This window comes from Macaca thibetana, chromosome 4 (assembly GCF_024542745.1).
Source record: "Macaca thibetana thibetana isolate TM-01 chromosome 4, ASM2454274v1, whole genome shotgun sequence".
Taxonomy (NCBI): Eukaryota; Metazoa; Chordata; class Mammalia; order Primates; family Cercopithecidae; genus Macaca; species Macaca thibetana.
This window is the reverse complement of record NC_065581.1, coordinates 142,869,942-142,887,491: the sequence shown is the minus strand read 5'-3', so window position 1 is coordinate 142,887,491 and position 17,550 is coordinate 142,869,942. Positions and strand designations below refer to the sequence as shown.

The 17,550-nt window shown below is 36.5% G+C and overlaps 1 protein-coding gene across 1 annotated transcript in view; it reads right to left on the bottom strand.

The window, feature by feature from the left end:
- Positions 1 to 8,276: 8,276 nt before the first annotated feature.
- Positions 8,277 to 17,550, bottom strand: part of SERINC1 (serine incorporator 1) — a 27,902-nt gene continuing 18,628 nt past the window's right edge. Inside the window, exons 6-10 of the mRNA XM_050786384.1 lie at positions 16,617 to 16,786; positions 16,394 to 16,484; positions 11,844 to 11,988; positions 11,497 to 11,727; positions 8,277 to 10,104 (exon numbers count right to left, since the gene is read on the bottom strand). Of these exons, the coding sequence (XP_050642341.1) occupies positions 9,969 to 10,104; positions 11,497 to 11,727; positions 11,844 to 11,988; positions 16,394 to 16,484; positions 16,617 to 16,786 (773 nt within the window). The 3' untranslated portion in view covers positions 8,277 to 9,968. The remainder of the gene's footprint in view (positions 10,105 to 11,496; positions 11,728 to 11,843; positions 11,989 to 16,393; positions 16,485 to 16,616; positions 16,787 to 17,550) is intronic.

The following is a 17,550-nucleotide window of genomic DNA, read 5'->3' as shown; positions in this document are numbered from 1 at the left end:
AAAAGTTAGTACCAATTTTATTCCTATTTTTGTTTTCATTGATGTTAAAATCCTGAGAATCTGTTTATAGTACAAAATGACAAGTAGATGAAAAAGCAATTTTGTATAGTACTGTTAATTTTTTTAACGCCTTTAGAATTACGTACCAGAATTCTATCAGTTGATGACTCAGTTGGATCATCTTTCAATTTTGTTGAAAGCAAAATACTAGAAACCAGCTAAATCACAAAAAAAGTTTTTTAACTCAGTGTCATCTCTTTCTCACCAATATTTTTAAATGTCCCTTTACCAATTCTCTAGAGACTTTTTCCAAAGTGCATTGGTAAGATTCAAAATGGATAAGAGGTATATCTTTGTTTTGTCAAGTATGAAAAGAATAATTTTTGTTTTGCTTTTGTTTTTGTTTTTTTGAGACTGAGTTTTGCGCTGTTGCCCAGACGGGATTACAATGGCCCATTCTTGGCTCATTGCAACCTCTGCCTCCCAGGTTCAAGTGATTCTCCTGCCTCAGCCTCCGGAGAAGCTGGGATTACATGTGTGCACCACTACACTCAGCTAATAATTTTGTATTTTTAGTAGAGATGGGGTTTCACCACGTTGGCCAGGCTGGTCTCAAACTCCCGACCTCAGGTGATCTGCCCTCCTCGGCCTCCCAAAGTGCGGGGATTACAAGCGTGAGCCACCGCGCCCGGCCAGAATAATTGTTAAAAAGGATGATGCCGGCTGGGCGCCGTGGCTCACGCCTGTAATCCCAGAACTTGGGGAAGCTGAGGCGGGCAGATCACGAGGTCAGGAGATCAAGACCATCCTGGCTAACACGGTGAAACCCCTTCTCTACTAAAAAATACAAAAAATTAGCCGGGCATGGTGGTGGGCCCTTGTAGTCCCAGCTACTTGGGAGGCCGAGTCAGGAGAATGGCATGAACCCGGGAGGCAGAGCTTGCAGTGAGCTGAGATCGCACCAGTATACTTCCAGCCTGGGCAACAGAGCCAAACACCGTCTTAAAAAAAAAAAGTAAAAAAGCATGATGCCTTGTCCTGAGGCCTGTGGCACCGTTTCAGCCAGATCAGTTTTAGGAAACAGCACACACAGAAATTAAAGATGTGGTTTCTTTAAAAAACAATCTAGCTTGTGTGTACCAGAGGGAAGTCTGCCTGTACTGTCTGGGAAACTAGTACCACAGTGTGAAGACAATATAGGGGGTAGGTACCCTCATCCCACTTCCAGCTTTTTTTTGTCTTAGGGAGATACAACTAGGACCATAAAAGCTTGTGAATTACAGACAGCTAAACGTTCTTTTAGGTTGTGTCAGTATGTTTGATTACAGATGGCATACTCGGGAATCTGGAGCTTGAGATGTGAGAAAAATGGTTTGCAGACTGGAAGAATACCGAAATGACATTCACTATGACTTAACGTATATAAAATGTCACGTTCAAGACTTAGAGCCTAAACCTTCATTTCAAGCATACATGAAGTATTTTCTGAGAATCAGTATAGCATAATAGGTCATAAAGTAAGTCAACAAACTTCTAAGAATTGGTATCAAATAGACTAACCACAATGCAAATAAGCTAGAAACCAGTGGAACCATTTTGAGATTCTTTAACATTTCTGGAAATTGGAAAAGAACTGCTAAACTTGTGGGCCAAACAAAAAATGCTGGAAATACTGATGTTAATGATTTAAAAAAAAAAAAAAGTACATGCCAAGATTTATGAGATGCAGTTTAAGTGATATCTAGAGGGGAAATCTATTCTTAAGTGCTTTTCAAGATAGGAATAAAAACAAAATGAGCTGGACAAAAGCCAAGTAAAATAAGCCAGAACTTGTTTATTGAAAAAGCACTAAAACAAAATCTTTTGGTAAGATTGAGCAAGAAAACACAAATAGAGAATGGAAAAATAAAAATGTTATAAATGCAGTTGAAATTTGAAAATGTGAGGATATTATGAACAATTCATTTGAAAACTGACAATAATAGACAAATTACTACAAGTCTTTTACTCAAACTAATTGAAGATAGACATGCAATCCCACAGCTCCTAGTTTCAGTAATTAAAAATTTTCCCCCAAAGCATTTTATAGTAAATTCCACTAACCTGTTCCATATGGTACCAGTTCTTAATCTAACAGTTAACAGTTCATTAAAAATAATAGCAACAATGTATTTGATTATATACATATATATTTGTGTGTGTGTATAGTCTTCATACTTAGGGGTGCTTATATATAAGTGGAATGACAGCAATGATACATGGGATAGGAAAGAGAAATTAGGATTATTTTGTTACTATAAGGTAAACTGCCCATGAAGTAGTATATTATTATTTGAAAGAGGGGTTGCATTATTTGTAAATGTATACTGCAAACACAAGGGCAACCATAAAAAAAAACCACACTAGAAGACAGAGAATAACAAAATGCCAAATTAACACCATCAAAGGCACAAGAAGAATGGAAGTCAAAAATAGGAATAACGAACAAGGTTAACAAATAGAAAACAGTAACATGGTAGATGTTTATCCAAATATATAAATAGTTTGAATGTCAAGGGTGTAAATGTACCAATTAAAAGATAGATTATTCTATGGGAAAATTGGGCCAGTTTAAAAAAGAAAAAAAATAGTCAAAGCAGATCAAAGAACAAAACCCAATTATATGTTGGTTACAAGCAACCCACTTGAAATGTAGAGACATACAAATTAAAGGGAGAAAAATATGCCAGGCTAACACTAACCAAAATGAAGAAATAGGTATATTATAGAATAGCAGACTATACAGCAAGAATTATCAGGGATAATGATGTAGTACAAAATGATAAAGGGGTCCATTCTCCAAGAAGACATAACTATCCTTAACATGTATGCACCCAAGAACAGAGGATCAGGATACATGAGGCAAAAACTGATAGAACTGCAGGGAAAATGATGCAGTTTGGAAGTTTACCCCTCTAACCCTCACATTGAATTGTAATCTCCAGTGTTGGAGGTGGAACCTGATAGGAGGTGACTGCATCATTGGTGCAGATTTCTCATGAATGGTTTAGCCCCATCCACTTGATGCTGCTCTTGTGATGTGCATGCTCATGAGGTTCGGCTGTTTACAAGTATATGGCTTCTTCCCTCACCGTCTCTTACTCTTGACTCTCACTATGTGAGACTTCGGGTCCCTTTGCCTTCCACCATGATTGTAAGCTTTCTGAGGCCTCACCAGAAGCTGAGCAGATGCCTGGGACTGTGCTGCTTGTACAGCCTACAGAACCATAAGCCAATTAAGTCTCTTTTTATATTACTCAGCCTCAGGTAGTTATAGCAATATAAAAATGGCCTGCCACAGAAAATTGGTACTGAGGAGCTATATAGACATTTGAAAAACCAGAGTCTCTTACTTCAGACAACCACCCTAGTGCCCCAGCAAGGGTTCTTAACCAGGCTGAAATGGCTGAAATGACAGAAGTAGAATTCAGAATATGGATAGGAACAAAAATCATCGAGATTCAGAAGAAAAGTCAAAACCCAATTCAAGGAATCTAAGGATTACAATAAAATGATACAGGAGCTGATAGATAAAATGGGCATTATAAGAAAGAAACAGACTGATCTGATAGAGCTGAAAAAGATGCTACAAGAATTTCATAATGCAATCATGAGTATTACCAGCTGAATAGACCAAGCTGAGAAAAGAATCTCAGAGCTCAAAGAATGACTCACTGAACTAACTCAAAACAAAAAGAAATGAACAACACCTCCAAGAAATAGGGGGTTATGTAAAGGAAACCAAAGGGGAAGAAAGCAAGCAACGTAGAAAACATATTTCAGGATATTGTTCATGAAATTTCCCCAACCTCACTAGAATGGCCAACATTCAAACTGAAGAAATGCTCTGGGAGATACTACCCAAGAAGACCATACCTGAGGCACATAGGCTTAAGCTTCTCCAAGGTTGAAATGAAAGAAAAAATGTAAAAGCACCCATAGAGACGGGGCTGCTTGTGCAGGGCACAAGCCATAAGCCTTGGTGGCTAACAGGTGTTGTTAAGCCTGCAGGTGTGGAGGGTGCAAGAGTGAAGGAGGCATGGCAGCCTCCACCTAGATTTCAGAGGATGTATGAGAAAGCCTGAGTAACCAGGCAGAAGCCTGCTGCAGGGATGGAGCCCTCACAGAGAACCTCTACTAAGCCAGTATGGAGGGGAAATGTGGGGTTGGAGGCCCCACAGAGTCCCCACTGGGGTACTGCTCAGTGGAGCTGTGGGAAGGGGGCCACTGTCCTCCAGACCCCAAAATGGTTGATCCTCCAGCAGCTTCCACCCTGTGCCTGGAAAAGCCTAAACTCCAACCCTTTACCCTGCAAAGTCACAAGGGCAGATCTTCCCATGGCTTTAGGAGCCCACCCCTTATACCAGTGTGCTCTTGTGAGGCACAATGTTAAGACATGGAGTCAAAGAAGGTTATTTGGGATATTTAAAACTAAAAGACTGTGCTGCTGTATTTCAGACTTGGATAGGGCCTGCAGCCTTTCTTTTGGCTAATTTCTCTTTTTTGGAATGGTAATACTTATCCAATATCTGCACCCCCGTTGTATCTTGGGAGTAAATACTTTGAATTTTAGAAGCTTATAGGTGGAAGAGACCTGCCTTGTCTCAGAAGGGCTTTGTACTTTTGAATGATGCTGGTATTAAGATTTTTTGGGAGAATATTGGCAGAGGATGATTGTATTTTGAAATGTGAGAACATAAGATTTCAGGTTCTGGGGCAGAATGATACAGTTTGCATGTGGTCTCCTCTAAAACTCATGTTAAATTATAATCCCCAGTGTTGGAGGTAGGACATGGTGGGAGATAACTGGATCATTGGGGCAGATTTCTCATGAATGTTAGTGCCATCCACTTGGTGCTGTCCTTGTGATAGTGAGTTCATAACAATATCTGGATGCTTAAGTGTAGCATCTTCCCCCTCATTCTCATCTGCTCTTGCTATGTGAGATGCCAGGTCCCCCACTGGCTTCTGCCATCATTGTAAGTTACCTGAGGCCTCACCAGAAGCTGAGCAGATGCCTTGCACCATGCTTCTTATACAACTTGCAGAATTGTGAACCAATTAAACCTTTTTACTTAATAAATTAGTCGCAGGTATTTCTTTACAGCAAATTAGACAATAGGTTAACACAGAAATAGTTGAATTCACTATTACAGTTGGAGACTTCAACACTCCTCTATCAGAAATGAGGAGATCCATCAAGCAGAAAATCAGGGAGTCAACGGAGAAAACTGATGAAACCAGAAGCTGGTTTTTGAAAGATGAAATCAGTAAACCTCTGACAAGCCAGACTAAGAGAGACAAAAATTAATATCAGAGATGAAAGAGGGGATATCACTGCAGATCCCATGAACATTTACAAGGGTAATAAAGGAATATCACAAACAATTGTATGCCTACAAATTTGATAACCTACATGACAAAGTCCTTGAAACACACAACCTGCCAAAACTCACACCAGAAGAAATAGATACTCCAAATACACCTGTATCTATTTTAAAAATTGAATCTATTGCCTTCACAAACAAAATGCTAGACTGAGATGGGTTCACTGGTGAATTCTAAAAATGATACTAATTCTGTAGAAACTCTTTCAGAAGGTAGAAGCAGAGGGAATGCTTCCTAATTCATTCTATGAGGCCTAAAACCAAAACCAGACAAAAATATCACAAGAAAACTACAAAATAGTATCTTTAATTAACATAGATGTAAAAATCCTCAATAAAGTATTAGCAAATCCAATTCAACAATGTATAAGAATTACACACCAGGATCAAGAAGGATTCATCCCAGATATGCAAGGCTGGTTCAAATATTGAAAATGAACTAATAGAATCTATCACACAAAGAAACTCAAGAAAAATCATATGATCACATCAATAGATCCAGAAAAAATATGACAAAATCCAAAACCCATTCATGATAAAAATTTTCCATAAACTAGGCTGGGCGCAGTGGCTCACACCTGTATTCCTAGCACTTTGGGAGGCTGAAGCAAGCAGATCACTTGAGGTCAGGAGTTCAAGACCAGCCTGGCCAACACGGTGAAACCATGTCTCTAATAAAAATACAAAAAATTAGCTGGGTGTGGTGGTGGGCACCTGTAATCCCAGCTACTTGGGGGGCTGTGGCAGAATTGCTTGAACCCAGGAGGTGGAGGTTGCAGTGAGCCGAGATCATGCCACTGCACTCCAGCCTGGGTGACAGAGAGGCTCCATCTCTAAAAAAAAAAAAAAAAAAAAAAAAATTCTCCAATTCTCTGTAAACTAGGAATGGAGGGGAACTTTCTCAACCTAATAAAGAATATTTACCAAAGATCCCCACCAGTAACATCATATTTAATGGTGAGAAATTTAGCAGTTTTCCTACTAAGGAGGAAGGCAAAGATGTTTCTTTTCACTATTTTCAACATTATAATGGAAGTCCTGGTTAATGCAATAAAACAAAAAAAGGAAATAAAAAGTATACTACTTGGGAAAGGAGATATAACATTAACATTGTCTCTGCTAGCCGATGACATGATGAAAATCCAAAAGAATCGATCGCAAATCTCCTAGAACCTATATGCAATTCAAGGTTGCGGGATACAAGGTTATTATATGAAAGTAAACTGCTTTCTTATATAACAGTAATAACTCAAATTTGAAGTTAAAACCCAATGCCATTTCTATTAGCACCCCAAAATGAAGTATTTAGGTAAAAATTAAGAAAATATACATAAGATCTACATGAGAAGAACTATAAACCTGATTAAAGACATCAAAGACCCAAATAAATGGAGATTTCATATTCATGGATAGGAAGACTCAATATTGTCAAGATGTCAGTTCTTCCCAACCTGATCTATAGACTCAAGTAATCCCAGTTAAAATCCCAGCAATATTTTGTGGATATTTGATAAACTGATTTTAAAGCTTATATGCAGAGGCAAACAACCTGCAATAGCAAACACAATATTGAAGGAGAAAATCAACATTGGAGGAGGAATGATTGATAGTACTTATCCTCAAGATTTAATATAAAGGTATAATAATCAAGATAGTGTGGTATTGGCAAAAAAAATAGACAAATGATCAATGAAACAGAACAGAGTTCAGAAACAGACTCTAGTCAACTGATACCTAGCAAAAGGACAAAGGCAATATGATGTAGTAAAAGCAGTCTTTTTGACAAATGATGCTGGAACAACTGGACATCTACATGCAAAAAAATGAATCTAGACACAGACTTTCCACCCTTCACAAAAATTAACTCAAATGGATCACAGAACTAAATGTAGAAGTATACAACTCCTAAAAGAAAACAGAAGAAAATTTAGATGGTCTTGTGTTTGACAGTGGCATTTTAGATACAACACAAAAGGCATAATCCATGATCCACAAGGCTCTCTCCCCTCCCATCCCTGACCCCAAACAACCATTAATCTGTTCTTCGTTTCTATAACTGTATCATTACATGGATGCTATATAAATGGAATTATATCATATGTGATCTTTAGGGATTGGATTTTTTTAAAACCCAGCATTCATGTTGTTGCATGTACTAATGGTTCATTCCTTTTTCAAGTAGTATTCTATGGTACAGGTTTACCAGTATGTTTATTCATCCATTGAAGGGCATCTGGGTTGTTTCCAGTTTTGTTTGTTACAAATAAAACTGCTATGAACATTTATGTACAGGTTTTTATGTGAACATAAGATTTTATCTGGAATAAATGCTCAAGACAGTTACGGGCATTGTGCTGCTCATAATGTTGGAGAAAGACCACTTGACAAGAATTATGGAATAAAATATACTAAAGCTTGGTAACTAATATGGGTTGGAGTATTTTATCAGTAAAAGTACAGTCTTTTTTAGTAAGGAAGGGAAATTTTTATACTATCTGAAGTATCTGCGAAAGAAGACAAGCCTCAAAACTGGCAACCAGAAAAAAAATAGCTGGAAGACACAGTAGATGTAGAATATCCACTGAACATATTCATATTCTCCAAACTAAACTGGTCCATATACCGAAGACTCTTCAGGGGAAGACTGCCTCTTTACCTCTGAGATCCTACTTCTGGGGTCACTTATAGACAACCAAAGGGTAACAACCTCCTTCTAGACAATTTAATTATCATTACAGAAAACAGGCAGTTACTTTCTAGTGCCAGCTCCTTTTTCACATAGGAAGAAAGATCTAAATGTTATTATGGCCACGTAAAGTTAAGCTGCTAAATAATCAGTACACTATCCACTTTCTCTGAATTCATTTATTTAGAGGTAAAACACAGCCATTCAAAATTGTGGAATACAATGTCTACACACAGAATAAGGTTGGGGAATTAAGCTGAATTGTTATATTCCATTCACATTAATAAATATTTTTAAAGAAGAAAATGTAGATTTTAAAAGCTTCATTAGACACTAGTGACACATACAAATAACTAAACTGTCATACTGCTTGATTTTCAGGGTGAAAGGTTACAATAATCTATATATTTCAATTACATGGCAGTAAATACAAAGCATTTTAAACATCTTTTGAACTGTGTAGTATACTATAAGCAGGAGTTTATTCTAAAACATTCGATCATTCTTCTGACCTGTTTATGGGTCATGCTGGACACCAGCAATGCATATCACATAAATTATCCACCAGTAATGAGGTGTAAAATCAATTATGCAAGTATTTTGAATAGAAATTATTTTTAAATGTCAGAGAGAATGCTATTACTGGCCAACTTGAAACTTCCTAATTAGCTATCTGAGCTATTTAAGTCTGTACTTCAGTGTCTTCATTTTTTAAAATGAGAAAACTGGACTAGATTTTAGATAAGTACCTACTAAAGCCTAGTGTTTTGCAGTTACTTCCTTCCCTGTCAAAATTTTGCCTCCTTTGATTTTCAATCCTTTTTTTTTTTTTTGGTCTCACTTTGTTGCCCAGGCTGGAGTACAGTGGCGTGACCTTGGCTCACTGCAACCTCTGCCTCCTGGGCTCAAGCAATCCTCCCACTTCAGCCTCCTCAGTAGCTGGGACCACAGGCACATGCTACAAAGCCCAGCTTATTTTTTGTAGAAATGGGGTTTCACCATGTTATCCAGGCTGGTCTCGAATTCCTGGGCTCAAGTAATCCACCCACCTCAGCCTCCCAAAGTGCTGGGATTACAAGGGTGAGCTAACATGCTGGCCCAAAGCTAACTTTCAAAGCGAATTTCAAACACTTCCTTCTAACCCATGATTATCCTTTTCAAAACCTTGTCTAAATCCTTCAGAGTTCCAAACATCTCCACTGAACCCATACCTCATAAGTTTAAAACAACCAACAGTTCACTTTGTTGGCAAAGGCCATCTCTACCCACGTAAGATTTAGTCATTATTCAATTAAGTACCCAAACCTCCATCCATAACCTACACTATTGTCCACTGAACACTCCCTACCTGTGTAAGTCCCATATCAAGGGTAAAATCTCCTAAGATTTTTCAGACAATTGGCATTTAAGTGACTTGTGTATAAATTTTAAAATAAGCCATGTTCTTTGCAGTATCCTACCAGGCAACACATCAAATATTTCAAAAGGCAGCCATACATTTGCTTTAATGCTTCCTTAAACAGCTTAAGGTCTAACATAATTTTAAAATAGTCAAGCAATTTTGTTTTTACTCTTCATTTCACAAGTATAGAGCAAGAATAAGCCCAATAATGTCCACTTTTACTAACTCATCACCATATTCATAAAACTTTCCCTCGGCAATTCATTCTACTTCACATATCAATGCACTTGGCAAGAAAATAACAAATAAAATGACAAGCAGTAAAATCTAATTCATGCCAGAACACTGGAGAAGTTACATGGGAAGCACAAACATACACAACTTTACAAAAGTTGGGAATACTGTTTTCAAATAAGCAATAATCAAAGTGGGACTTTCATGCTAGAAGTCCCACTCAGTCAAAATCACGATTTGTAAGAACAAGTGGTGCCACGAGTGTCCAAACATACAGCACGATGCCAATCCAACTGGAAGAGATTTTCACCCAGACAGCTGTCCACTGACTTTTCATCTCACGAGAGGGTTCATACCTAAAATTTCAGGGAAAATTATTAAAAAGGGGCAAGTGGGTTGAATTATCAGCCATCAAGCTACGAAGCTTCATTAATTCAGAAGTGTTCTTTGTATACAGTTTGTGATTTCAGATATATCATTGCTGCATCTAATCTGCTCCCTTTCTTTCCACACTGCTAGTGAAGGTAAAAATCTGTTATTTCCTTTAATGGAGTAAAGTACACAGGCCTCTGAAATAGTTATTTTGCATAATCTCTGAAGCACTTTATGCATGTCTGCCATGTTATTAGAAGAGAAACTGAATGTGACCTCTGGATAAATGAGATGTCACTATTACATAAGATTGTTCAAAGTGTATATGGAACTCCTCACCTGATTTCCACCCCGCCCCCCGCCCCTGCCTTCTCAGAATTAAGAGACTGGTATGACTCAGAGACATCTCCTTAAAAAAAGAAAGAATTAAGAGACTGGAAAGGAAGTATATCTCAAGTTTAACTGATTTTTGAGTTAATGAAATACACCAGAATCTTTCTGGTATAAAGCCTTAATATCTACTGTTATCTGACAGCCAAGGATCTGAATTAAGAACCAGCTGGATCCTTATAGCTGAATACGCAACAGTGTAGGAATTTTAAAAAACATTTATTATTTTCAATAATAAAAATCAGTAAAGGCTGTACTCAAAGAAATACAACAAAGAATAATCTTTTTCCTCCATCTTTTGCTGATACTGAAGGCCTTCTTACAAATTGTTTATGAATATTATGCATTAAAAAGGTATTAAAAACAAAACTTCCCCAACCACATAGTTCAATCTGAATCTTTGACCAAATCGTTCAGTAGTCATTTGGACAAAACCAGAACTTTCAAAAATGAAAACACTACAAATTACTACCTTCCTCTTAAAAGAAAAAGATTTATGGATTAAGTTTGAAGTGATAAAAAAGAAAAAGCATAAATTGTAGCTTGTAAGAATTCTAAGAATCTATCTATGTTAATGAATTCATACTTAAATTTAAAAATTTTGAGAGCTTTTAGTAACAGTTCAAACAAAACAGAAAAAAGGATGTATCCTTTACTTCACTATGTTTACAGGATTGAAAAAAGTCAACGTTATGTTAGATCCCCTATCAACATGGATTTTGTAAAAAAAAAAAAAAGTATTAGTTTCATGAAAATTTTTATTTTAACCTCTCCAAGATTTGGAACTATTTCAATGTTTCAGTTACTGTTAAAGCAAGGAAGTAAAGATTGCATTTCTCATGCTAATCTCACTATTCATTTAGCTGTACATTTTGAAATATTATCAGAGGATAAAAAGTACTTCATATCACATCATGGTTTCACAAGAGAATCATAAAAACGCCATCAGAATTCACACATCCAGAGTTTTCATGAAATATAAATACCTGTACCAGTTGGTAAGGGTCATCATGATATAAAGTGAAGCCAGGAAAAGCATGAAGTGAAAGAAGGAATAACTGTAAGTGACACCATCCCTTTCATTATCTACAGCTCGGTGAACATCGTCACCATCCTCCAGTGATCCATCACTTCTAGCTCCACCATCTTCTATTAATGTAGATTCATCGCTTGTTAAAGTCAGTTTATTAACCTGACTATTGTTTGAAGTACGGATGCTGTATGAAAGAGAGTTTAGGAGGAGAGAGAGAAAAGAATATTTTTAAAAGAAATGATTCATAAATAAACAGCGAGACTTCTTGTTTAAAGAAAAAAATTCCATAGTTTTTCCTACCTGGAATAAAATACACACAACAAAAAGAGGATTAGTCCTATAATTCCTTGAGCATGCCACCACTGGACTGATTGCCCTTCCTTTGGGACAGTGCTTGTTGTATTGTAGCCAATTATGCTTAGTAGACTTGGGTTGCAATTTGTTTCTGTAACATAAAGTCAAATTAAAATGTTAGAATATATTAAAAAAATGTTTTTCAGAGCAAACAAAAGTTATGTTTAACTCTCTATACCCCTGCAAACTGAAAAACAATTGCTGGAAAAGGCATCAGTATAACAAAAATAACTGAAGACACCTTGCACTTATGAATAAGACCTCTGAAGTGTTACAATTCTGATTTTATAGAAGTACCTGGAAAAGTTAAATCATTTAATTTTCAACAACATGTCACAGCTGAGAGAGAATTACCTCTACCATCAGGAATATAGATGACCTTTCCAAGGTTAGTATAATTCTAGTAGATTTAGAAAGAAAATTCAGAGACTATAAACCACAATGCACTGGCTTTTCTATCATATGTTGAGATTATGAAATGGACTTTATGAAGCTTATCCATTTGATACAGCACATTGTTAAAAAAGCAAGATGGCTTACACAAAAACCAGTTATAAGGACTCCAGCAAATGCCTCGGGGGAATTACCCAATAAGGTGTAACAACCTACTGCTTGCTTACTCCGTTTTATTCTTTTATAAAGAAGAAAGTAGGCCAGGCGCGGTGGCTCATGCCTGTAATCCCAGCACTTTGGGAGGCCGAGGCGGGCGGATCACAAGGTCAAGAGATCGAGATCATCCTGGCCAACATGGTGAAACCTCTTTTCTACTAAAAATACAAAAATTATCTGAGTGTAGTGGCATGCACCTGTAGTCCCAGCTACTCGGGAGGCTGGGGCAGAATGACTCGAACCCGGGAGGTGGAGGTTGCAGTGAGCCGAAATCAGGCCACTGCATTCCAGCCTCCTGACGACAGAGCAAGACTCTGTCTCGAAATAAAATAAAATAAAATAAAATAAAAAATAAAAGAAAGTATGATTGGTGAAATATTCACTACAGTATCTAAAATACGTATTTTTCTCCCACAAAGCCAGATCTGTCAAACTCCATCTTACTAATGAAAATGACTCTTATCTTAAAGCCAATTAAGTAAGGCTATTTCCTTCTCTAAAGCAAATTACTAGTAATTTTTTTCTAACCACTTACCTGGAAAAAAAAATAGAAATCTTTCTGTAATACATCAAAACAAAAAACAAAAAAAAAATCTTGGTCTCCAAGTTATAAAGTACCCATGATAAAATACCTTCAGTTTGTAAACTCAGTGAGAGTCATGTAACATCAGATAAATTTTTTAGGAAAAGAGATCATTTTCTTTCTTTTAATAGGTAATAATTTTTGTCTATTCTAATTTGTCTCCTTTCAACATATTCTATTCTCATGGTATGCAATATAACTAGTCTATAATAAGATGCATTACAAAGCCCAATTATCAAATTCAATTGTAAGGTAGTCACAGGCTAGAAGAGTAATTTAATAATGTGAAAAAATTACACTGTTCACAATTGAACAAGAGGAATTTGAAGAGCTTATCTTTCTATATACAACGATCATACGCTCTATGCAAATTAGATACCTTCCTTATAATTTCAACCAGTTTCTTACAGACATACCTTGTTTAATTATGCTTTCCTTTTTTTTTTTTTTTTAGCATTTCACAGATACTGTTCTTTTTACAAATTGAAGGTTTGTGGCAACTCTGCATGAAACAAGTCTATTGGTTCCATTTTTTCTAACAGTATGTACTCCGTGTCTGTTTCACATTTTGCTAATTCTCGTAATATTTCACAATTCTTCATTATTATTAATTAATCTGTTATGGTGATCTCTCTACAGTGACCTATTATGTTACTGTTGTAATTTCTTTGGGGCACCACAAATCACACTCATATAAGATGGTGAAATAACAAACATTCTGTGTGTTCTGACTGTTCCACCAACCAGCCATTTCCTTGTCTCTATCCCTCTCCTCCGGCCTATTTCAAGACACAACCATATGGAAATTAGGCCAATTAACAACCCTGCAATGGCCTCTAACTGTTCAAGCTTTCTCACTTAAAATCAAAAGCTAGAAATGATTAAGCTTAGTAAGGAAATCATGCCAAAAGCTGAGATAGGTCAAAAGCTAGGCCTTCTGTGCCAGTTAGCTGAGTTGCAAATGCAAAGAAAGAGTTCTTGAAGGATATTAAAAGTGCCACTCCAGTGAACATGAACACACAAATGATAGATAAGAAAGCAAAGCAGTCTTATTGCTGATATGGAGGAGAAAGTTTTAGTGACCTGGATAGAAGATCCAACTAGCAGAGCATTCCCTTAAGCCAAAGCCTAATGCAGAGCAAGGCCCTATCTCTCGCTTCAAGTTTATTAAGGCTGAGAGAGATAATGAAGCAGAAGAAAAGTTTCAAACTAGATGGGGTAGGTTCTTGAGGTTTAAGGAAAGAAACTGTCTCCGTAACATAAAAGTATAAGGTGAACCTAAGTGCTGATGCAGAAGCTACAGCAAGTCATCCTGAAAATCTAGCCAACAAAATTAATCAAAGTAGCTACACTGGCCAGGCGTGGTGGCTCACGCCTGTAATCTCAGCACTTTGGGAGGCTGAGGCGGGTGGATCAACTGAGGTCAGGAGTTCGAGACCAGCCTGGCTAACATGGTGAAACCCATCTCTACTAAAAATACAAAATTTGCTGGGTGTGGTGGCGCAGTCTGTAATCCCAGCTACTCAGGAGGCTGAGGCAGGAGAATGGCTTAACCAGGAGGCAGAAGTTGCAGCAAGTGGGGATCTCACCATTGTACTCCAGCCTGGGCAACAAGAGTGAAATTCCATCTCAAAAAAATAAAAATAAGAAAAGAGAAAGCAGCTACACCAAACAACAGATTTTCAAAAAAGACAAAACAGATTTCTACTAGAAGAAGATATAATCTAGGACTTTCATAGCTATAGAGAAGTCAGTCAATGCCTGGCTTCAAAGCTTAAAAGGATAGGCTGACTCTCTTGTTAGGGGCTAATGCAGAGAGTGATTTTAAGAGAAAGCCAATGTTTATTTACCATTCCAAAAGTCCTAGGGCCCTTAAGAATTCTACTAAGTCTATTCAGCCTCTCTATGAACAGAAAAAAGGCTAGATGACAGCACATCTGTTGAAAATATGGTTTATGGAATATTTTAAGCTCATTGTTGGGACTTACTGCTAGAAGAAAGATCCTTTCAAAACATTACTACTCACTGACAATGCACCTGGGTCACCCAAAAGCTCTGACAGAGATGTACAGGGAGATTAATATTTTCATGTCTGCTAACACAGTATTTATTCTGCAGCCCATGGAAAAAAGGAGTAATTTGAACATTTAAATCTTATTATTTAAGAAATGTATTTTGTAAGGCTATAGCTGCCATAGAGTAATTCCTCTGATGGATCTGGGTGGGCAAAGTAAACTGAAAACCTTCTGGAAAAGATTCACCATTCTAGATGCTATTAAGAACATTCATGATTCATGGGAAAATGTCAAAATATCAACATTAACAGGAGTTTGAAAGAAGCTGATTCTAACCCTCATGGATGACTTGAGGATTTCAAGATTTTAGTGGAGGAAGTAGCTACAGATATGGTAGAGAGAGCAAGAGAACTAATAAGTGGAACCTGAAGATGTGACTGAATTGCTGCAGTTTCATTATCAAACCTGAATGATGAGGATTTGCTTCTTATGGATGAACAAAGTAGTTTTTTGAGATGGAATCTACTCCTGATGAAGATGCTATGAATATTATTGAAATGACAATAAAGGAGTTAGAATTTACATAAACTTAGTTAATAAAGCAGCAGCAGGTTTAAGAGGATTGACTCCAATTTGGAAGGAAACTCTACTCTGGGTCAAATGCCATCAAACAGCATCATATGCTACAGAGAAATATTTTGTGAAAGGAAAAGTCCATCAATGGGCAAACTTCATTGTTGTCTTAGTTTAAAGATACAAAAACCGCCACCCCAACCTGCAGCAACCAACACCCTGTTCGGTCAGCAGCCATCAACATTGAGGCAAGACCTCCTACCAGCAAAAAGATTACAACTCGATGAAGGCTCAGATGACTGTCAGCATTTTTTGGAAATAAAGTACTTTCAAATTAAGGAATGTACATTGTTTTTCTAGATATAATGCTATGGCACACTTAACAAACTACAGTGTAAAATAAACAAAAGTTTTATATGCATTGGGAAACCAAAAAATTCTTGACTTGCTTTACTGTGATGTTTGTTGTATTGTGGTGCTCTGAAAATGAACTCACAATTTCTCTTAGGTATACATGTAACCTTCTTATAATTTTGTTAGTGATGGAAGAAACTAAGGGAAGAAATAGTAATACATCAAAGATGAAAACTTTTCATACTTTATTCCTCTGGGAGCCTAATTTTTAAGTAATTTAATCTCACCAAAAGACAATTTCTGGAAAAACAACAACAACAACTGCAGAACCTTTAGAAACACATAATATAAACAAAACACACCTGGTTCATTGGTCATAGCCGACCATGTCAAATACATTGTGTAGACTGTAATCACTGAAGACTGTAATAAACCAGATCTTGGTTGTGATTCCTACAAAAAATAATAATAATACATACATGTATATATTAAGCAACACAGGTAAATATTCTAGACATCATTCTAGATTTTTGAAAACTTAAAAAGGTACAAGCTTCATAAAAGCTAATGCTTTAAAGGGCATACTTGGATTTTTGGTAGTATAGACATTACAGAAGCACCAACGCAGAGGAGCATGTTGACACTGATGAACGCCTTGTTTTCTGAACAACTGGCTGGATGAGTGTAGTAGACAAAGAACAGGACGATAGCAACTAAAGACAGCAGATAATTCAGAGCTGTAGCTGATAACAAGGCTGTGAAAGAAATATAATTGGATAATTAGCTTTTTATCAGAAATATTAGCAATTAGAAATGGGACCTGTTTTATAAACAATCTGTCATTTTGTCAAAAAATATATTTTAAGCAACTAACATTGTCAGCATTATAAAGGCTTATAAAAGCAGGAAAGAAAATTAATTCCGACCTTTATTGCTTAAGAATTCTAGTTTTTACACATATCTCACTATTACACATTTGCAAGGATGGCAAGTTAGTAAGAAACTAATATGATTTATTAGTAATATCTATATTAGAGTTTATAAACTATGTTTACATGTTAGCCATTATTTTCAAAATAAAGAAAAATAACTATAAGAGGAATATTACTTAAGATTATTAAAAAACCATTATCACTCAGTTATAAACAAGGGCATTAAGAAAATTGTTTTCATTCTTAATGTTAAGCCCTCATAACAATGATGCTTTTCCTCATGAACTAAAATCTTAAAAGATACATATTATGCAAAGGTAAGTCATTATTATTTAATAAGTCAACCTATGCTTTTTCTATGTAAATTTCAACATACACAAGTTGTTTAGCCTTTATGCTAATATGTGCTTAATATACAAGTATTTATGTAGATTTGCCTCACTGACAGGGGATCCATCCAACAAATATTTATTGAATGCCTGCATTCCAGGCCCTGGGGATACAGCAGGGAACAAAAGAGACAGAAACCCTTGCATTAGATTTTGCATTTAGAGAACAAGGTATTCAATGTAAGTGAAATTTCCAAA